This window comes from Chamaea fasciata, unplaced genomic scaffold (assembly GCF_029207755.1).
Source record: "Chamaea fasciata isolate MVZ Bird 193981 ecotype frontalis unplaced genomic scaffold, bChaFas1.0.hap1 SCAF_3, whole genome shotgun sequence".
NCBI classification, from domain to species: Eukaryota; Metazoa; Chordata; class Aves; order Passeriformes; family Sylviidae; genus Chamaea; species Chamaea fasciata.
In genome coordinates, this window is record NW_027094088.1 from 42952849 (window position 1) to 42975618 (window position 22770).

The 22770-nt window shown below is 39.7% G+C and overlaps 1 protein-coding gene across 13 annotated transcripts in view; it reads left to right on the forward strand.

The window, feature by feature from the left end:
• Positions 1-22770, forward strand: part of DISC1 (DISC1 scaffold protein) — a 190599-nt gene that overhangs the window by 37295 nt on the left and 130534 nt on the right. For all 13 annotated transcript variants that reach the window (XM_066178779.1, XM_066178781.1, XM_066178774.1 and 10 more), the window contains one exon: positions 19406-19556. In XM_066178779.1, coding sequence (XP_066034876.1) covers positions 19406-19556 — 151 coding nt within the window. The remainder of the gene's footprint in view (positions 1-19405; positions 19557-22770) is intronic.

Sequence of the window (22770 nt, forward strand, 5' to 3'; positions counted from 1 at the left end):
CAGGCCAATTGACTCTTGACAGTTGGAAGTCTTTTTGAAGCAATGTATAGCATGAAAACCTATCATCTTGGCTTCCAAGCAAGTAGACAAATGATACTGGGGTCAGTTAAAAGTCACAAAATATACCAGTCATCCCTTCTATGCAAAGGGGTTTAAAGTAGCAACCCAAACCAACTTGCAATAGAGAGATAGAGAGACTTCCTTGATGTTAATATTCTGCTCAGCCAAGATTAACTAACTGCTGCAGACTTCTTTTGAAGGTTAGGATGAAGCTGGTGCTATGCTTATTTCCAATCAAAGAATGTTCTTGGGAACTCAGGGTAAGGTCAAAAAGTTGAATGAATATTTCATCACTGCCAGCTCTCATGAAGTTCATGACTGTCCTGCTTTACAACTTTTTCCCACTTTACTCAGGACTTGTCAGGCGACACCTGGAATACTGAGTTCAGTTTTGGTCCCTGCTACACAGAAAAGATGTGGGCAGGCTGGAGAGGGTCCAGAGAAGGACTGTAAAGATGACCAGAGGACTGGAAGCCTTCAATGTGAGGAAAGGCTGAGAGAACTATGTTTGTTCAGCCTTCAGAAAAAAAGGCTTAGGGGAAGACCTTGTCTCCATGTTCCCATATTTAAAAGATGGCTACAAAGAAGAGACAAAGTCCCTTTTTGCAAGGAATCACATTAAAAGGCAAGGAGTAATGGGCACCAATTACTCCTAGAGAGATACCAGCTGGATGCAAAGAAAATGTTCCACAATGAGACCAATCAGTCAGTGGAATAATCTCCTTAGGGAAGTGGTGCATTTCCCAAGGTTGGATACCTTTAAGGTTCAGCTGGGCGGGGTTCTGGGCTATCTGGTCTAGACTGTGCATCTCTAAGAGAGGTTGGATCAGGTATTCCCTGAGTTACCTTCTAACCTGGTATTCTGTCATTGGTTCTGCTACCCTCTATTGGTGAGGAGCCTAATTTGGCCTTGAATACCTGTTTGAGAAACATCCTGTAGTTTTGGGGTATGTTTAGCAGTGTTGTGATGTATTCAGTGCTGAGCTGCCTGTGCATAGTCTTTGTGCAGGTGGTGCTCTCACTGTGCTTCGTTTTTGATCAGTATTTAAATGGCCTCTTCCTTTATTGCTCAGCTGCTTCCAAGCATAAGCAGCTGCTTGTTACTGAAATCTGTGGGGATGACCATAGTGGACAAGGAAGTGCTAATTACCAGGGTGACAGCAGTGGGAAATACAGATCTGTCAGAACTGCTGTCTCTGGGTGGATTTTGTCCTCCGGTGTTTTGTACTTGTTCATTCAGAAATGCTCTGCTTGGGGTCCCTACCTGGCAAAAGGGCTGTCCAACAGCTATTTGCCTACTGCCTTAACCTTGGTTGTGAGGAGTTGCCAGGGCTCCTACTGTGCAAATTCAGCCCCAGCAGATGCTGTTTTAGAAATAAAGCCAAATTAGGAAAGGAGAAGAAGCCACAGTGCTAGAGGATATCTTAATATCTGAGTATCTTAACCCTTTGTTAATAGACAATAAGCAACTTAAAGAGTCATGTTAAGTAAAAGAACAAATAATGGTTTTGTTTAGCTTCCTAAGGAAAATTTGTGAGACTGGATGTAGTGACCAGGAATGTCTGAACTGAACAAGAGATGTTTGTGCTGCTTATAATGGAATTTATTTTGCTTTTTTTTAAAAAAACTTTTATGCTAATTATCTTCTTCAATAAGTGGAGGAAGAAGGTGAATGTGATGACAGTGGAAATGATGTGGCATCAGGGAGAACTGTAGAATTGTTTTTTTAGAAACAAGGGCTTTTGATCATTGGTGAAGCTCAGTAACTGGGATATACTGCAGGAGATAAGGCAGTTGTGCAGAGGGAAGTATTCAATAGGAGTTTTTTTTAAAAGAATAATGTTAGAATTTCACTTTGTTTGAAACTTTATGCAAATACTTTGTTGCATTTCTTATTATACTTTTTCATGTATTTGACACGTTGCCTATTGAACCTGATTTTACCTTCTGCCTAAATGTGTTAAAAAAAGTTATTTCTGGGAAGTTTTTTCTGGAAGTCGACATGAAGGGATTTTGTCTGAGGTTTTATTTCTAAATGTTCATCATAGCATAATTGCATTAAATATAAGACATAGCAGCCTGGTAGTTCCTGGAGCTTGCTGAAAGAGGTCTGCAGGATTTCCCAGCACCAGAGGTAGGTGCAGTATTGCAGAGGCTGGCAGGCTGCGCTGAAGGTTTTTCTCTCCATCCTTTGAAGTTTTGAAACATCCACTTGTCACTCCTGCAGGCAGGATCCTGTGCAGGATGGACCCTGGTCTGATCTTGTCTGGCAGTTCTTGTCACTTCAAGATTGTTTTGGTTTCTTCTGCTGCTGTAATATGCCCATGTTTTGTTGTATGTACTTGTTGTGCTGGCAATAAAGGTATAAGGTGGTATCGGTAAACTTCTTCTTCGCCCTTTATAAAGCAAAATAATTTGCTTTATAAAGCAGATTATTACATGCAACTTAGGCTCATGTAACCACTCCTGCCTGTGCATCTGAGAATCCCAGTGGCTTCAGTGGATATCAGATTCTTTATATTTAGGTTCTGGATCCATAAGCTTTCACCTCTTAAGACAGGAGACAGCAGGCCAAGGGCAAGTTTTATTTACACAGCATGCATCTATTTGATGAAGCTTCCAAGTAAACAAGTAACTTCTTCCAGAATGGGGTGGCGGGTGGTATTCTCCAGAATATTGTTTTGTGGTACATTCATCAAACAGTGCTTCATTAGGCTAAAAAACTTCAAAACTGTATTTTCTGTCTCTTACTGAGAAGCTGTTTTCTTTTGAGTTTACTGCAGCTGCTTGCAGCCTAACATTCTGATGCTGCCATCATTCATTGTGCTTGTCACTGAAGAAACCATTGTGGCTTTCTGAGGTCTTGGTAGTGTTGTTATTGAGTATATTTGAATAACTACTTGAATTTGACACAGTTAGGAAACCTGCCAGAGGGTGAAACAAACATCACTTCCATTCTTGCATGTGGCAGCTGAAGTGGCAGTGAAGAGGGCTGAAGAATGCCACGCTGTCCCTTTGCCAGCTTCCAGCCTTCTCTTCCCTGTGGAAGTGAAAACCTATGAAAGGAGATACATGTTATTGTGCTATACTGAGTTTTTTCTTTTTAATGGAGAGATGTGCTTTGAACAAGGGCTATGTGACTTCAGCTATCTGTTACTGTATCCCTTAGAGTACTTACTGACAGGATGGCCTGATTCTGTTCCTACTGGTGATTTAATTTCCTTTAGTCTCATTCTGGAAATACTCAGGTAGTTAATGTTTATTCTGTATCTTATGGACAGAGTTGCAGCTGTTTCTGGTTAACTTTGTTTCTTTAACACAATTTTTCTTTTTTTTTTTTTTAAATCCAAAGCTTGTTTAGGATGCAGGTAATTTTTTGTTCTACTCATCTGGTATCTGGAAAGTCTAATAAGACCTAACCTGGTTGGCAGTAAATCAGGAAACCCAGTGCTTACAGTCAGGGCATCGATTGCATGATTATTTTATTTTTGCTTGTTTTAGAGCTGACTCTAAAATATTTCTACCACTCTTCCCAGTAACTGCCAAACTTCTTCCAAACTTGTCCTGATGATACAGGAGCTGAATCTTAAGCAATAGTGTTGAATTTTTAATATTTTGTTAGTAGTGGAAGCTGAGAATAAACTGAGTTGTGTATGAATTGAGTGGTGGAGGGATGTAGTGAGATGAGGAGAGCCTGAACATCTTCCTTTCCCTTCTCGTCCATCATTGCACAATACAACTCCAGGCCTCCCTGGGTGACAAGGGTTATGTGTCTGTGTAGGTTGGGTTTTTGATCACTTAGCCTTAGGATTTCAGGTCCAGCATTAAAGCGGCTTGATGCTAATTTCTGTATTTGTATATGTTAATTTTATATTATACAAATGGTGAGTGCTACTTTTTGAAGAAGAAAAAGCTTTTGATTAGACAGGAGTAGGGAGCTCAAAGAGAGAAAAACCCCAAACCCACAACAGTTTCCTTTTCTGTTTTGTTGCACTCTACGTAATCATATTTGCTTTTTGCTATTTTAACTTTAGGCAAGCTATGTCTGTCTGCTTCAGGTGAGCTGTTCATAAAATGGTTGTATCATCAATTGCCATACTACAGTCCTTTGAGTTCTAATTAAATACTCCAGTACTCCAGTCATGAAATGACAGTAGTGTTGGTTTGTCATGTCTTGGGAAAAAATGAAGGACTTGAACTCTTTTTTTCTTTTTTCTTTTTTGTTTTTTTCCTCTATGCTATAGATTACAACAAAGTTATTTTCTGTAGTAGCAATTATTGGATGGAGTGACCTTTACCAATCTAGACACTGATGTAGTGGAAGGGACATTTTTCCACTTGACCTTTATGCAATGTGTCGGCTTGTCCTGTGGTGCTAAATGAGTTGCAATTGACAGATTTGATGGAACACTAACTTGACGGGAGCTTATTGTTTGGAAGCAGTTATGTGTGGAAATGTGGAGCCTCTAGTAAATAACGTGGTAAAAGTTATTTGCATGTCTTTCATCACTGAGGAACAACTTGCTTAGAAATGACCACTGCCTAAACTGTAATTTGAATGGTTAACCTATGGTAACTGGTTAACTAACAATGCCAGTAAACCTTATCAAACAGTGATATTTCAGAATAAAATCTATTGGTGTATCTTTTTTATTTCTGCATTGCTCTGTAACCAAATAACAATGGTTTTCTGTATTTTAATCTTGCTATTGTTTTATAAAAAGAAAAGAGGAATTAAAGATAAACAGTTTTCAGTGTATGACAAAGAAGTCATGTCTTTCAAGGGGATGGCCGTGTGTGTGTTTGTATATGTATAATAGCTTTCTTGCTTATTTATTAATATATTAGAGAAATAATGGCCAGATATAATTTGGGTAGAGAGAAGTTCTGGTTGTAGGGAGGACTGGGGAGCTATAAGCACACTGTAGAGTGCGGGTGGTAGATAACATTAAGAGAACCATAAAAGGAGAACCAAACCATCCTGCCCCACTGCTCCAGCTAGGAAGTGCAGATGTCAGCTGTTCTTCACATCTGTTAAAATAAAGTAGAGAGAGGATTGTGCTTGTTGAGGAGAAACTTAAAAGCAAAGACCAAAAGTCAGTTATTTCAGATATCTCATTCTAATCCAGTATCTCCTTCTGCTCTGGTAGAAGACTCTGATACTTCCCATAAATAAAATAACTCCACCTCCAAAATGGATAAGAAAAAGCTGTAATGGAGCTCAGGATCTACCTGAGACTATCTAAGTAATGAATTATTGTGGCTTTTTAAAGCCATTGAGCAGCAGGACTGAGAAAAGAGCAGCAAATGCCATCTGTCTGATCTACATATTTTACCACAGTTCTTCTTAAGCTGTCCATTGAGGTAAAGTCAAAAGGATCTGAATAGTTGTGGGAGGGGAAAGCTCTCTTCTGTTGCATTTGCAGGAGATATTTGGAAGGGGAAAAATTCAGGTGTTTATAGAGGTTGCTATTAACATATTGTTACTTCAAAGACAGTCTGTTCAAACTATTTCAATAGGAGAGGATATTGCTGGACAGAGTCAGGGTGGAAGGCTGGATAGAAATGTTTATTTTGCTGTGGTAAAACAGGTTGTGTGGGTATACTGGCATAGAGTGAAGCAAGAGTGAATCTTCCTAGCAAGATTCACTAGTGTAGCAATGCTATTTGATTGTATCTCACCAAGGAAGTAGAGATTAGTTAATGTGAAGTTGTATGATAATAAAAACTGTTTTCTTGCGAAGTTTTCATTTGTAGCTAATGCATGCCACAAAAGGTGGCAGGCTTTAATGCATTTACTTTACGTGCTTGCAGGAGATGTGCTGCAGGGGCTGGAAGCAGAACCTGTATCTGGTGAGCTGTAATTCTGGGGTCTACAACAGGAACACTTGAAATATGTTTTGTCTTTTGTTTGTGGGTTCCTATAAAAATGACAGATCTCCCATCCTTTCTGGAGCACCTGCTTTCTGCTTTTCTGAACCCCTTCTGGAGAGCATGGCAATATCCAGATCCCTCTCCCTAAGCTCCGTTTCTAGCTGTGCATCCATCAGAGTCCCACTTTGCTCCTCCTTCCCCTTCCCACCTGGCTCTGTCAGCAGAGACATTGGTCTGGCAGCTTTCATTTCCAGCCTCTGGAGGCTCTGCTGAACAGGGGGAGATGCTGCTGGAGGCAGTGACACTAAATGGGCTCAGGCTGTGGAAGGCACTGAGCCTGGATGTAAAATTTTCACATCTTGTAGCTTGAACTGTGAGGACCAGTGAAGGTGCCTTGCCGCTGCTTCATTCTGCTCAGGTTGGGCATTTGAGAGGCTCTTCTGTGCATCTGCATGTTGGAGGAGGTTGGACTTCTTTCAGTGGCTGTCTTTGGGTGGTTGCTGCTGTTCCTCTGGGAACGCAATCCAGCCACGCCTCTGATTGCATTTTGTGGTTGATGGGATGTTGTCTCATTCATAAGCGCTTTGCTGAAGGGCACCAAAGTAGTGTTGAAGAGCTGTGGAACTTCCTTAAGAAGCCTTTGTTCTTCCTCCTACTGACCTCCGCTGACCTCCTGTGCAGCTCTACCTGCTGTCCAGCGTGCTTGAGGAGTAGTCCTTACACCTGAAACACTTCCAGGAGCTCAGAGCCAGGGTGAAAGGAGTATTGTAAATGTAAAAACTTAAAGTGCATGTGAGAAAGGAAGGAAGGTGGGGAATAATGATTTAAAAAAAAAAAAAAATACTCCAGGATCCTATTTGTTAAAACAGGAAAGTTGATGGGCTTAAACTGCCTTTGAAATGAGAAGATTGAGGTGACTTCAGTGGGTGAGAATCTTTTATATAGAACAGTCTGCAAAGCTCAAATTATGAAAGGGTTAATACAAGGTCTCTTATGCAAGGAGCAGTTCAGATTGTGTAATTGCACTTATCCTTTTATCTGAAGATCTCACACAGGTGTTAATTAAGCCTAATGAGGCCCCTATGGAGCAATTGTTGCTCTCTGTGTTTTTACAGACAGAGGACCTAGAAGCTGAAAGAAATAAGATTGTTGGTAATGCAGCACTGTAGAATTGGTGTTCGTGGGAGAATACCCAGTGTGACTTGAAGCCACCTGGCACAGGCATGGCAGAACCAACCCATTCCATGAAACCATGCTAATCCTAGATGTTTTCTCTTTGCCTTAAAATATGGGTGTGTGTTGATGCATAAAAAGAAACTGTGGACTAAGAAAAAATTACTATTTCTAGATGGCCTGTCTTCATTATGTCAATAACTACTCATGGATTTTCCTTTTCTTTTTGGTATGCTATGCTTGTGATTTGCAGGTTCCTGTGATATTTTGTTTAGCATCCAGTGTTTTGTGAGGCTTATGGGAGCTGGCAATAAGGAAAATATACCTATGTTGCTGAGGTTTTGTATGCTAATTCCTTTCACATGTTCATGTAAATCTTTTCAGTGCAGAGCAGACACATTGTTTTGTCAGCTTCCCATAGGGAAATCAAACAGCTCTTTAATTGTTGCTTTGCTTCCTGTAATGCTACTGAGCTGTTGATAATTCCACAAAAGAATTCTGAAAAAGTACTGCTGGATGGATGAGGATGGGTAAACAGAGAATTTTGAGATATTCTTACACTGCTTTGTTTGTAGAATGTTGGATTTCTTAAGCAAATCATCTAAGCCTTTCATCATCTTCTGACCCTGCCTCTCATAGTGGTAGTGTGGAGTGGTTGCCAGCCTTGTATTTAGTTGTTTTCTTTTTCCCTGGTGGTGGAATTTGGGCAGCTCCAAGACCGAGCTTCACAAAATTGCTCCCTTAGTTGTTTCTGAAGCCTCCGTGGACAGGTTGAACAGGGTGGTGGCATTGACTGTCCCGATGTCATGATGTGTTAGTAGAGATCTGTTTCAGGGAGATCATGTCTCTGAGTCATCAGCTCAACAAAACACAAGTAATTTTTGCAATAAGAACCTACTAAAGCTAATAGGAAGCTGCCAACAAGAAGTACGACTTGATAGCAGAGGAAGTGGCTCCTCTGAGGTTATTGCAGGGAGATGTGGCTTTGATCCAGTTCAGCCTGAGACTCTCTTTCTTCAGAGAAGTTCACTTTGTGCAGTGCTCTGAGCTCCACGAACTTTCTGGTGTTTTTACAGATTTTGGTAATGTTCTGGGAATGTCAGGAATGCAGGATGTTTTGAAATTCAGGATCAATAGGACAAAGTTTGCTTGAAGTTAATTTCCAGAGGGGAAAAATTAGAAAAGGGTATGCAGCTTTTGCATTTGATTTTTTTTTGGCCTTCCAAAAGAAGTCGCAGCATCCAGCTAAACTTCCACTGCCCAAAACTATTTAAATTGTTTTGTGTTTATGCTTTGGCACCCAAAACAATGTTGAAGATGGTAGGTATGAAATGGACAAGAGTTTAGTACTTGTATATGTAAGCTGAATAAACTGTAGGTGCAAGTCAGCTAAAAAATTGTGTTTTTTCTGTGTTTGGAAAAGAAGACTAGAGAAGCAGATGCTAGCTGGAAGATGTGGGAAGAGAAGAGGATCAAGGGACAGAAACAACGAGGGGAGAAACTGGGGTGTAAGGGTACCCATGAATTGCTAAGAGGGAATTGGTTAATAAGGCCAAGTTCAAATGGGGGGGCAGGAAACCAGTCACCAAATATTAACAGTCAGCAGCTATTCTGTGTTTAAAAGATTTTCTTTACCATTGAATTCTGATTCCTGAAGCAATAATTTCCTGGTGGAAATTATTGGATCTGACTAGATACTGGGCAGATTTTTTTTACAGTGCTTGAGAAACTAGAACAGTTTGTGCAGAGAGATGATGGATGGATCCCCCATCTCCAGCTACATTGAAGGTCAGGCTGGATGGGGCTCTGAGCAGCCTGATCTAGTTGAAGATATCCCTGATTATTGCAGTTGGGTTAGACTAGGTGACCTTAAAGGTCCTTTCCAACTCAAAGCACTGCATGATTCTATGAAATTCTACCTTTTGTGAATCCATTTTTTGTTTTGACAGTCAGAATAGTCTGAGAACAAATGACAAATATTGTAAACCATTCTCTCCTATTGCTTGATTTCTTAGGATTTGGCCTTTACTGTATAAAGCAGAACAGTGTAACTTCTGTGTGCTAGAACAGTGATGGTAGAAGTTGGAAAAGTGGCTAGGCTGAACTAAGTTAGCATCTTTTATTTGCTATTTTTAAATTTGCCTTCATTTTTTAAAATAGTTTAAAACAGGTTTTGGTTTTGCACCTACTGGTGCAGAGTGCTTGGGAAAAGGCTATCAGCTTAATTTGATGGTAAAGTTTTAGTTCTTGAAGAGCACTGGGAATAAGGAAGAAACAATAAAATTAGATTGTTTCTAATTCATTGAATATTATATTTGAAATTATGTAGACTATTAAATGTGAGAATGCAAGCAAACATTGAACAGTATTGTGGGAGCTCAAGAAGGAGAAGGCAGGGAACAAGAGATTGCTTTAACCTAAAGTTCTGGCATCCAGGTACTCATCCATAACAAATGAATGTACTGTTTTCAGCTCTGTTGCAACAACTTTATCTTCTTTCTCCCCTTTTGTTTCTAGAAGCTTCAAGTTTCTTTGTAGAGTTCCCCACTGCAGTTCTCAGCGCAATTGCTTTGGGGCTGCATGTGCTCATTTATATTCTCTTTATAGTTCTCTGTGTGTAATAATCAATAAGAAATAGTATTTTATACCTTTTCATCAGTGTGCCTTGCCACAGAAGGGAGATAATGTTGCCTAATTGCATTTTGTTTTGATGGTGTTGATCTGTAGCTGGTGACTTAAGCAGAACTGCAAGTTTATTTCTTCTCCTATTTGTAGTCCTTGGGAAACATAGCACAATTTAATATACACCACACTTCAAAATCTGTGCTGTTTTCCTTCAAACTTCAACTTAAAGCAACTCTACATCTACTCATTGGTGTTCCTTAGCCTATACTTTGTGCTGCTTTGTTCTGCATTTTTGCAACATGGCTTTTAAAAGTATGAAGATAAACCTTTGTGGAACACTGATTATATTATCTATACTACTTTGTGGCTTCTCTCACAATAAAAAAAAATCTCTCAAACAGTATGCTTTAGGATGATATTCTCAATATATTCAGGTTAGGCAATAATAAGAGATCCTTTTCTTTGTTTGACAGCTGGAACAAAGCACTTTAGAATCACAATATGTGCTTAAATAGAGCCTGGTACGAAAAAGTTCCAACATAATCTGACTGTCTCTAGTTACAAAATCCTTGATAGAAAAGCCCAGATGTAGATCATCCAATTTTAAAATTTCTTTCTGGAGTATTTAGAACTTTATAAAAATGACAGGTATCTCATGATATAATGCAATTAGTTGTAGAGCACTGCACGGTTTACTGTTAATTGACTCACCTGTTTTCTAATTAATCCATGGCATTTATTCATTTATTCAGAAGATAGATGGATGTTGGCTTAGAGATTCTTGGAGCAAGGAAAGGGACATGGTGAACTGGGATTGAGTAGCCTGCAGTTGATATTAATATACAGCTGACAGTTCTTGTATACGAACTGCACTGATTGGAAACATCCACCAAACCTTTTCTTCTACCATCTCCAATAAAAGGAGGAGCTGTATTGCAGGCCAAGGTGCTTTGCATTGGTTGCTGTGAGCTTCCTTGTCTTGTGAGATTGCTTTCGGAGTAGAGTTTTATTTGCAATTGTCTGTTTGGTTGTCCTGCGTAGCCTGACATTTTTAAAGATACAGATTTGACCTGGAGTCAGCAGTACATGTTTTTCTTCATTTCTTCAAAATCTCATATATAGTGACAGTACTGTCAGCACTGCTTGCAGAATAATGTTGCTGTCAAATAAAGTGCACAAGCAATCAGTTTTTTTCCCCCCTTTTAATGTATCTTTCAATGTTACTGTAAATTATTTTTATTGTAAAGTCATGTTGGAAATGTAAGGATCTTGGTGGTTTCATTGGAAACTTTGTGAAAGACTCTGAGAAGCAAAGAGTCAGTGGGGCACTGTTTAATTTGTATTGTGAACTGGCTAAAGGAGAGATGGTGTCTCCAATATTCTCATGCCTATCTGTGAACTCTTGTGGTGTTTGGAGGAATTTACAAATGCAGCAGATCTGAAGAGAAGGACAGTAGGGGATAGAAACTGTATGGAATTGTACTTTTCATGCAGTTACAAAGATGAATTACAAAGGTTGTCCCATACAGAAAACTGCCTGCTATTTCACTAACTGTTATGCATGTCAGGTGCGTTAAAAATGTGATTACTCCTGCATTTAGAAAATTATGGAAGTAGTTAGTTTATGCTCTAATGTGAAATACTTATTAAGGTCCTAATATTAAAAATGTTGCTATTAAAGACACTATAAAACCTCAATGTTTCTCAGAAATGGCAGATTAAGAGCAACGGAGATTAGGCTGCTTCCAGTATGCTGAAATTATTGCCCCTATTTTTCACCCAGAGTGTGGGTCTGATGCACTGTTCTCTCCATTTGCCCCTTTGGCTGTCATTTATTTTGTGGATTGTAAATTTTTTGGAGTAGGATTTCTTCCCCCCTGTTGTCTGAGCCTAGTACAATTGGAACCTCCATTGGAGGCTCCTCTGTAAGATGCTAGTGGCAAATAAAAGCTACTTTCCTTTCTGGATAGTCATGTTACAGGAAATTGTAAGTTTATCCAAATAAGTCCTGATGTCCTTAAACTCAGCCCAGAAATAACAGCTCTGAGGATAGTTCACCCTACATCATTGCCAGGTGAAGAGAAAGTAACATGAGAAAGCAAAATTTTTCTAACATTGGCCAAGTAACTAGAGAGATTAATAGTCCGAGTCAGGACTCGGATATTTTCCTGCTAGGCTCTCAACCCCCATGTTTCCCAGGGGTGTGCTGGACAAAGCCCTTCTGGCTTTGTGGCTTCTTGCTTATGTTCCTGCTGATGTTGAAAGTAACTGTACCTACACTCTCACAAAACTTATGGAGTTCTATGGCTTGTGCCCATAAATCCTGTTAACTGTTGTTATTGAGAGCCAGAGAACACATTACAGATCTGAGTGACAGTCTGTCAGTCACGTTGCTGCTGTGAATGTTCTATGAAGTAGGGGCACTGGTCAAAATTTATGATAAAAGTCTGCCCTAAGCTTTGCACTAGTGACTTTCTGGGGAGAAGTTTCTTTCTGGGGAGACAGATTTTCCAATGTTAACTGGAGGTGTAAACTGTAGGTGGAAATCTTGGTGGTGTGCTTTGGAGGAAGCATCTGTTAAAATGTCTAAGAATGTAGCTTTTTGTTCAACACTAAATGAATGCTCTTAAATTCAATATAAATTAGAGGAGGGAAATTAAATATCTGCCAATGTGTCAAGCCTCCTTTTGTAATAACAGCTAAAAAGTGTCTGTTCTTGTATATTTTAAAGCTTTCAGACTTCCCAACTCTGCAACGCAGATGTTCAGTACACTAAATTCTGAAATGTTATGTATTTTAAGGAGGCAGCATTTTCCTGGCTTGTAATTGGCATGAGCTGATGGGTGGAAAATGCAGAGCTTGCAGGGAGACAGAGAGCATTCTTGAGCTGTCCTCCCTCTTAAGAAATCTTGTAGACAGTGTTCTCCATTTCTTCTCTTGAAGGGACTATTTTGAGTAACAGGTTTCCTTCCCTTTCCTCCCCCACCTGATTTATGCATAATGGTGTCTCATTGCTAGGAAAGGAGAAGGAATCCGAGGATAGGCAGCTGATGCTGACTGCAGCAGGGAGAGCTTGTGGCATCAAATGCTACATCAGGTCATTGCTGGATATTTTGGTTACTCTGGTACCTTGAGTCTGTCAGGGAATGCAGGAGACTTATTCTCTTGTACTCTTCTGGTTGCTAGTCTTTTAACTTCAAATTGCACCAGAATTGGAGGCAACCATCAATCCAGCATCTCAGCAGGAATTGAAAGGGTTTGTCATCTGTACTAAGAGTGAAAAATAACTGAGGAATACACACAAACCAAGGACTTAAGGAGTTGTATCTTCTGTAGATTTTGGCTCTCCTTCTTTAGAGTGAATTTTGTGGCAGTAGCTTCTGACTCCAAAGGGTCTTCAGCATCCAGGAGTTTGCTTTGTTCCACTGTTCCTCAAGGTAGTCTTGATAGTTCAGGAGCAGAGCTGTAGTGTGAAATTGCACAAAGTTGCCTTTTTGGAAAAAGTTAAATGGTGGATGAGTGGGATAATTACATTTGTGTTTTGCTGTACCTTTCTATAAGCTGAACATGAATGTTTGGCTGTGGTACCCAGGTGGTTATAGCCTTGTCTGGAAAGCTTTAGCCTCTGCTTACTGGCCTTCCCAGGAACTGCTTTTTCCACTGACTGCTGGATGTATTTAATGGATCCTGGCCCAAATATAATTTTAGTTCAAAATAGGTGCGTGAGTCTTTGGAAGGAATCTCCCAGTTGTCCCATTTACTGTGGTTTGCTTTGCACTGTAGAGCACTCATGGAGTTCAATGGGTTGGTTTTCTTTCAGGTGAGACAAAGTCTGAAAATGTGCTATAGAGCTACCAGAGTGTTGCTCTGATTTTCAGCCTTCTGATTGTTTACATTCTTGGACTGGAGTTTCTCACACATTTAACATAAACAAAGTATATTGTTTTTGTATTCCTCTCTGTGATGGACTTCTGAGTTGACCACTGGGGTCAGAGAGGTGTTCCTCTCATCTTCCAATCCTTGATCAAATTCCAAATTCTATTTAAACCCCAAATCATAATAAACTTCCTCTTTCTCTGCTCACCTCTCAACCTGAAGTGGGTGTCGTTCTTTCATGTCCTGATTTGCAACACCAGAGGGGTTCAACTATCTCTCCTTCAATCTATGGCATTACACTAAACCTAGTTTGAAGTAGGACCTTCTGAAATGCAGATGCTGGGGCCTCAATACTGAACTGTTTTGCTCTGCAGATGTTCTCTTTTTAATCCACACAGTCAGCAGGGTTGGCATAACTCTGCTTCTGCTGTTGATTCAGTGGTGTCTGTCCCCAGCCTCATCACTTCTTGGAGTCAGCCTTGACCAGGTGTGCAGTTTGACTTTGCAGTGGCTTTATTTTGCTGTTTACCACATGCAGGGCCGAATGGAAGGTAGAAAAGGTTTGCTCTATACTAATGACCAGACAGCACATGGTAAGGGCTAGATGTTTGACTATCCAAGAGTAATCTGAAGCTGCATTTTATATTCATCAAGTGTCTTTATTTTTGACTGTGTATATTTTTGGTACTGTTAAATGGTTAATTATCCTTAAGTTAAGAGCAGATAGGTATTCCAGGTGCTTGTAATGCCTTCAGTTCTTATCACAGTGTATGTCTTTACATGTCATATTTGGATATTAATTTTTCTGCATTTTCTCCTGCAAGTTTTTTTGCAGGATGCCAATGCTAGTAACTGGGCTGTTGACATCTTGTTTACTAGTCTGCTCTCCAGATGTGTTTCAGTCACATATTTAAGCTTCACATTAGATTCCTCAAGTTACCGAATGGGGTATGTGTTTAAATAATTCAGGATTCAATTTGTGTATTCTCTGTTACAATGTATTTTGGAGACCTAAAGCATAGGTAGCCCGAGAAGAGAGAAGTTTCTGGTGGATAGAAGGGAAGTCTATTAGGTGACAGATGTTAAAGATTCAGAAGCAGAAAGGGGGCACTTTGCACCCTGGCTCTTAGTCTCCTCTCAAAAGTCCTGTTACTGTGTGTGGTTTTGGATACAGGCTGCTAGAGGGGTCTTTGGCTCTGAACCTGTGGCTGCTTTGGTTCTTAAAAAACGCATAACTGTCTTTTGTGCTGAGCACACAAGACACTTCAGTCATCTTGGACCCTTAAAGTTTTTAAGAAAGTGAATGGTGAGGAGATTATATGTTTCTGGACACATCTAGCAGGCCAGAAAAATATTTTAGAGCTGCAGTGTGTGAGTTATGGTTATAAATATCATACAAATCCTGTTTTAGGGCCTTCAAATTTAGGGAGGATTCAAGGCCAAAAGGGAAGAGGTTATTTGCTGAATCGTGGAGCAAGATCAAATAATCTTCTCTAGTTGAACTAGCTGAAGAAACACTTTTTTAATGTCCAGCCATTTGTAGAATAGCATGATTGATTATCTTCTCACTTACTAGCACAGACATAAATAAACATAAATATATGCAGTACATAGCAAATGAGGTTCTGTCCTTACTGAGATGATTTTTTTAAATGATGATAAATAATTCTGATAAAGTTAACCTTTTCTTTGGATGGATAAAACCAATATTAGAGTATGTAAAAAGAAGAGAGTTGGCTAGATGTTCTCATGTGGTCAATTAGAAGTTATGGAAATTGCTTCCTTTCCTTAAAGCTGTTACAAAGCATGATCTTTGGAGACACTACTGTTTTCTGACTGTTTCTTGTTTAATTGAGAGCATCAGTCAGTCAGCATCTTCCAGGCCTATACTGTGGGTTGGCTTTAAAGTGAGTGAGATGTCTGAGGTACACAGGCAGAAGTGGGTTGCACAGTGATGGATTGCAGTGGAGGGTAATTTAAGAGTTAACTTTAACTGTTTGCTTTGAAGTAGGAACCTTGTCTAGAGTATCTGTAGGACTCTTCAAGGCAGCAAGCTGGCACCAGAATGTAGTGAAAGAAAAGAGAATTAAGCCTCATTTTAAATGCATCTGTAAAACTGTATGTATTGATTACCTGAAAATTTGTTCCTTTAAGACCTTCATCAAATGGGGGAGATTGCCTTTGGCATGTAAACTGTGCATTAAATAACTATTTTGAAGTGAGGATTGGGATAGAGAAAGTATTAAGCCTTTCTTTGTGATGGAGATGCATGAGTGCATGTGGTTTCTGGTGTCTCAGTGAGTTCTTGGATTCTGTGAAGGTCTTGTCTCTTTGGAATAACTTGTTAAAACACTAAAATGAAAATAAAAGAAAGCTGTGTCTGTGAGTCTGATGACTTAGCCATAGCAAAGGCCTTCTGTGTCTGCTTCTTGGCTGAAAAATCCTAGAAAATGTGATGGAAGAGATCACACAGAATCACACAATATTCTGAGCTGGAATAAAGAACATCAAAGTCCAGCTCCTGGCCCTGCACAGGACAGCCCAAAGAATCACATGATGTGCCTGAGAGCACAGTCCTGACTCTTCTTGAAGTGGTCAGACTTGGTGCCATGACAGCTTCCCTGGGGAGCCTGTTCCAGTCCCCAACAACCCTCTGGGTCCTTTTCCTAATATTCAGCCTAAACATCCCCTGACTCAGCTTCAGGCCATTCCCTCAGGTCCTGTCCATGGCTACCTTAGAGAAGAGATCAGTGCCTGCCTCTCCTCTTCTCCTTACAAGGAAGCTGTAACTGCAGTGAGGTCTCCCCTCCAGGCTGGACAGGCCAAGTGACCTCAGCCAATCCTCAAATGCCTTCCCCTCAAGGCCTTTCACCATCTTCACTGCCCTCCTTTGGACACTCTGGCAGTTCCATATCTTCGTTACACTGTGGCACCCAGAACTGCCCCCAGCACTGGAGATGAGGCCGCCCCAGCTCGGAGCAGAGCGGGACAATCCCCTCCCTTGCCTGGCTGCCGTGCTGTGCCTGATGCCCCCAGGACAGGGTTGGCCCTCCTGACTGCCAGGGCACAATGACTCGTGTTTAACTTGCCATTGAACACCACCCACCAGGCCCATTTTCCCAGCACTGCTTTCCAGTGTCCCATTCCCCAGTGTGTCCATACATCCAGGGTTGTGTCATCTCAGGTGCAGAATTTGGCACTACCCCTTGTTCAAACAAGAGAATGCATTTGGTTTTTCTGTTCCTGAGAGATGTTTGTCTGACCTGAAAGCCAACACTGTCTGTAACCCTGGCAGTTAGATTTAGTGCTTCACTATATCTAATGTTTTTTTCACATATCATTTGCTGCAACTCAGCAGCTCAGGTTTGTTACTGAGGACTCAAGTTCTAAGAGGACATTGTGTTACTGCTTTCTTTGCAGCTTGCTGGCTTGTAGTAGTACTGGAAATTACCTCAGTCTTTTTCTCTGCTAGTCTCAGGAACCCTACATATTTTCCTCTTTCACATCCTGTTGGCTAGACTTCTGATCATTTCCATTACTTGTGCTTGATCCAGATTTCTCTAGAGCTGCAGCACTAAAAAGCTGGATTGAGATGAGCCTTATTTGCATGGTTCCCTGCTCTGCCACTGGCACTGAGGCTCTTGGGTCTCTCCATGGACTGAAGATATCAGCCAGGTCAAATGGCAGGGATCTCCTTTCTAGGTGAGGATTTTAAAAGCTGAGTGCTGCAGTGTTCGGCTCACTGGTGCTGAAATCTCTTAAGACATAACCCTCAAGTGTGATGCTGTAAAGATAAAAGGGTAAAAAATCATTAGTACGGTGAGATAAGTGGATATGAGCAGCCATATTACTTATAAGATGCCAGTGGAAAAAAATTATTTAGAAACGTCTGTTAGTAGAAACTAATTGAATACTATGTAGATTGGAATATATAAAGCAGGATGCAGCCAAGAATTAATGAGAGAGAGAGAAGGAATTGGCATGTGGATCCCCTCATCTGTTTTCCTTCCCAAAATAGTGTGTTTCTAGGGCCAGGAGGGGTAGGAGCAGAACGATGAAACAACTGGACACATAAACACAGTTAAGCATAATTATGTCGAAGAACAATGAGGACTTTGTTGAATGGCTATAGAGGGTTGCCACAACTCCCAGGAAGCCCAAGTGGTGAATGGTACAAGTAAAAGGAAGTGTTTCCATGTGGTTTGGCGTTCAGTGGTCATTGGTCACTAGCCAAACCTTTCAGCCCTTGCTATTCTGTTTGTAACAGTGGTATTTTCGATGGCTGGGTTACAAATGCCAAGTGGCATATTAGCATGCAAGAGTTGGTATGTTTTTCTGGTCAAAATGTGGGGTTTGGAGTCTCAGCTCAAGTTTCAGTTTCAGTGTGGTGATAGGGATAGGGTGAATCTACTTAGCTGTGGCCCTTGAGAAATGCATCACAGGTGTGGTTCACTTCCACTACTTTTCAGGAATATTATGCACATGGGTGTATGTGGGGTAGAGTGCTCATTTCAGCACAGGCTTTCTGACATTTTGCATGCCAATGACAACACGAAAGTGAGTTCACCATGGAACAGTGTGCTGCGACAGGGAAAAGATCTAGTCTTACTAGTAAAGTCCCTGTCTTGATTCTACCCTGTTGGCACAGAAGCAGAATGGAGATCAATACTAATGATAGATTATTGTAAAAATGCATCATTTTGCTAAACCAGCAAGTGTAAGCAACTTCTTGTGTTAAATCCCCTCAGAGGAAAAAGAAAATAAGTAATAAAAAGCATGCACAGATGGATGCTATTCTGATAGTAACATATTGTATTGAAAATGTTAAAGAGATTGTTAATCACACAAAATTGTGTGCAGTGAGGCCATGAGCAGAGTACTGAACTGTAAAGGTTTTCCATTTGTGGGTTAGCTCAAAACTCTCTAATTTGACTAATGTATCATCAAAGGTGTTCTGTGTTGGATGGCAGGCTTGTTATCTGTCATGTATGTGATTTTGTTGGTATAGTGGCACAGCAGAAGATACATGTACTGCATTAATAATTGGTAGTTAGAATGATATTCCTTTGTTTCTTATGCAGGGACAGAAAACAAGTAAGTAACATATAGAGAAGTGGTTATTCTAAGAAAAGTAAAGGGTTCTGGTAGAAACAAAGCAGTCTCTTTGGGACTACTGTTATTTTTATTTAAAGTTGAAGGTGAAATCTTTTTTGTTTTGGATGATAAACCTAGAATAATTCAGGAGAGCCTGGAATGTGATAATTGTTTAATTGCTATAATTACACGTGCATTTTCTGCTGAAGTATACTACTATATCATGTGTGATTCTTCAGTTCTTGACCTAATAACAATACAAAGTTTTTATAAGGTCAAAATTTAAATGTGTAACTGCTATCTATGTTTTAAGACAAACTGAAGCAGCAAGGAGCAGCACTTTTCCTGGAATTTATTTCTCAGCTGTTACTCTAGGAAGAGCATAGATGATAACTTTGCGCCAATTCTTTGGAGCCCTGTGAAATTAAAAAAGTGCTGGGAAGCCTGAAGTTTTGTCCTTGCCATAGAAAAAAAGTAGCTTGGAATCTTGGTTTGATATTTTACATTGTAGTCTTGTTAATTTGTCCTTGAGCAGAACAGACTGATATATTTTATGAAAAGCGGAAGTAGAAGAGCCATCAGAGAGGTGATTTTACTTTTTGCTGAGAGACTGTTTTTTTTTTCCCCCAGGTAAAACAGGACCCTTTTGTCACTGTTTAACTTTTTTTTTTTTTTTTTTTTTTTTTTTAAATTTCATTCCTAGCTGATAAATTTAGACGGAAACTGGAAGAACTGGAGAAGGAGAAAAATTCTTTAAAATTTCAGCTTCCTTCAAGGCATCCCTCAGTTAGAAGTTTTTTGGATAGGTTCATGACCCAAGTTCAGGCAACTTTGCACTGGGCTGCTGATCATTGGTAAGTTTCTTGATTCATTGTTCTGTAAAATGATGCTTCTGTTTCTCTCAAAATCCAGAATACAACTTATGAATAATTATAGTAGAGTTTCAATGACCATCTAATGTATCCATATGGAGCTTGTTTATGAAAATCCCACCTTGCCCCCCATTTTTTTTCTTTCTATAATTCTTTCAGAATTCCCCTGAAAAACATTGACCATGATGAACTGGCTAATTAAATGGAACGTTTCTCATTGATGAGAGTGGGAATGGGATTGAACCCTTGACACGGCAGCTTGAGCATGCAGCAGCAACGCAGCTTGTGCAATGCTTCCCTGTGGAGTTAATGCTGATGCTCCCTTTCAGGCAATGAAAGGATATTTAAATATAAAGTAAAAACCAGATTATTTTTTGATATGAATAGGTCTTTGGGAACTTCCTTTTGTCTGCCACTTCTTAGATAGCAATATTTGGCTCAGCACTGTACAGAGTCACAAAAATAAATTCTAAACCTTGTCTTGAAGGGATAATTTTAAAGATGGGAGGAATGCAAGCTGTGGCGGATGGCCCAAGAGGGATAACCTAGGGAAAAAAAGTAGTCTCTATTTCTTGGTCTGTCTTCATCCGTGCTCTGAGTTACTGTTGTTAGAAGAGGATGCTTTGTAGGTATTGAAAGCTTTTCTCAAATGCATTAGCACAAATGAAAGTGGAGAAGCATTTTGTTTTCTGGCACCTTGGTAATATAAAGGCTGCAGTGTGCTAGTCAATACCTTGGTGTGTAATTTTTGATAGACATGAAAATTAGATAAAATCAGTACAGATAATGATTTTTTTCTGAAATTGGAGAATCTGAAGGTATTTTTAGCCTCTGTTTATAGCATCTAGTAATAAGGGAGGTTTAAAAGAAGCTGCACTCCTTCAGAGCTGTTTTCTTCTCTCTTCTGAGGCTCTAAGAGGCTGTTTTAACATTCCTTAAAGATTAGGATATACCATTCTCTATTTTGTCATTAAGATGTGTTTGGTCTATGCATTGATTTGTAATAACGATTTTGGCATTAGAGGTAGTGTTGTCGTCTTTGTCATAGAAACTGAGTCACTAAAGCAGCATCCCCCAGATACAGTTTGCTTATTTTTATCCTATTTATATTTATGTATAATGTATATATAATGCTTTTATATATAAAATAGATGTTATAATGTGTTTATGAAAGTGTTCCTGTTCTTTGGATGATTAGATCTGTAACTCTTCTCTGCACAGGTCTGAGCAGTGCTATTCTTCAGGGTCAGATGAATATCCTCTTCCCTTTTCTGTCTTGTGCACACTCCTTTCTTTGAGCTTAAGTTCGACTAGTGTTGTTGTGACACCCTTTTATTTCCTTGCTTGATTCTTGTAGCCTTTTACACTGCTTTGTCGGTGGTCTGACTCGTTGATACAGCGAAAGTACCCTTTGTCTTCTGTACAGGGGTTTAACTCCTTTCTATTGCAGCAGTATTTTTAGATCATATGGTGGAAAACATAAGTGCTTCCTCAAGGAAAATTTGTAGGCTTCAGTTTTTGTTTTCATTTTGAATTGGAACAAAACCAGTATACCCAAGAGGACTTTTTTTTTTTTTTTTTTAACCTGGAAAATTAAAAAGATAGTCAGACTAGCCTTAGAAGACCAGATCATTGCAATTTTGCTGTAGTTAAGTCAATCTCATTTTTTTGCAAGAAAAGTATGTATGATAGCTTATTTAAGATATGAAATTCATGCCTCAGTTTCATTTTACTTGGTTAAATTATGAGATGAGTTTTTAAGTGAATGCAATTGTTGTTGACAGGGGATACTGGAGGCAGTACTGGGAGCCAGATTTGGTTATGTTAAGCTTAGGGACAACAAATCAGTCAGGTTCGGTGAGATCAGAGAGATCTTGCTTGTCTTCCAGCAGTACCAAGTAGACAAATACACATGGAATTTCTGAGAAGGTTCTGAAAATAAACTAAGTTTATAATGGAATTTTTTCTAAATTTTGATCAGCCACTTGGAAATTTATTACGTACCTCTCTAGGAATGATGCAGCTTCAGCTTGAAGAAAGTGGCTCCAGAGCTGCCTGGAAGTGTGGTTGGCTGGAGCCACAGGAACCTGTAATGATTGTAAGGTGCAGTGGTGGCCGAGCACCGCCTAATAGGGATGTGTCTTTGGTGTGTGGTGTTAATACAGAAATGCAGTTGCACTGTAATTATGTCTAACTCACTTAATGATACCTATGTTGATGCTGAGACTTTATTTTGCTTTTTCTGTACATTCTACAGCCTGCAGAGAGGGATTAAAGCATGTGTGTCTTTTAATGGTCCTGTAGAATAAATGAAAACCTCGTGTTCTACACATACTTGTTAAACACCTGTGCATGGAGATGATAATTGCATGATTAATCATGCCTAAACCAGACTTATGATGCATGTTTTATATGTGGCATGGATGTATTTGGAAGTTACAGTGGGAAATCATGCCTCAAAACACTTAGTTTGAGACACAGTATTATTTAAAGAAGATACTGAAATGAATCTGTACTCTTTATGTGGAAAAACGTGCACTTGTCTCTAGAGATGGACACAGAAATGCAATTTTCCTTCTCAAGTGCACATGCCCTTACGAGGGAGCATGGAAGGCAAAATGGATTTGCACTGTTTGCAGGTGCATTTTGAGAGGCAGATTATGGAGTTGATACTTATCCTAATGTGCTGATTACCTTGGAGTCCAGTCATGCAAAGATTTACAACTGAGGGTTGTGCAGATGACTGGGAGGAAGCCCACTGATTGTGATTTTGAAAGAACTCTCAGTGCAAGAGAGAAGTAAAATTTGGCATTGTGGAGCAAACACTCCAGATGATCTCTAATGTAGTCTCCAAAAGCTGACAGAAGCTGCTAAAATGGCTTTGGCAAGTTTCTAAACTTCTGTCTAAGAGATTTTTCTCTGTATTGATAGAAACTACATGCCTTAGTTTTGTCTCTTTCAAGGCAGTGATGGATAAATTTCTGAAATATGATAAAGCTGAGGGAAGCCTGAAGCTATACAAGCTTTCCATTTTCTTTCTTCATCGTGTTGTAAAAACAGTGTAAATGTTTGAGATAATAAAGGAAGATATGCCAAGGGAAAAAAAATCTCTTGTTCTCTAACTGTATCTGTTTGAAATGTAATCATTCTGGTGGTGGAGTGTTAAGACTCTAAAGGTAATGTGTAGCATTCTGAT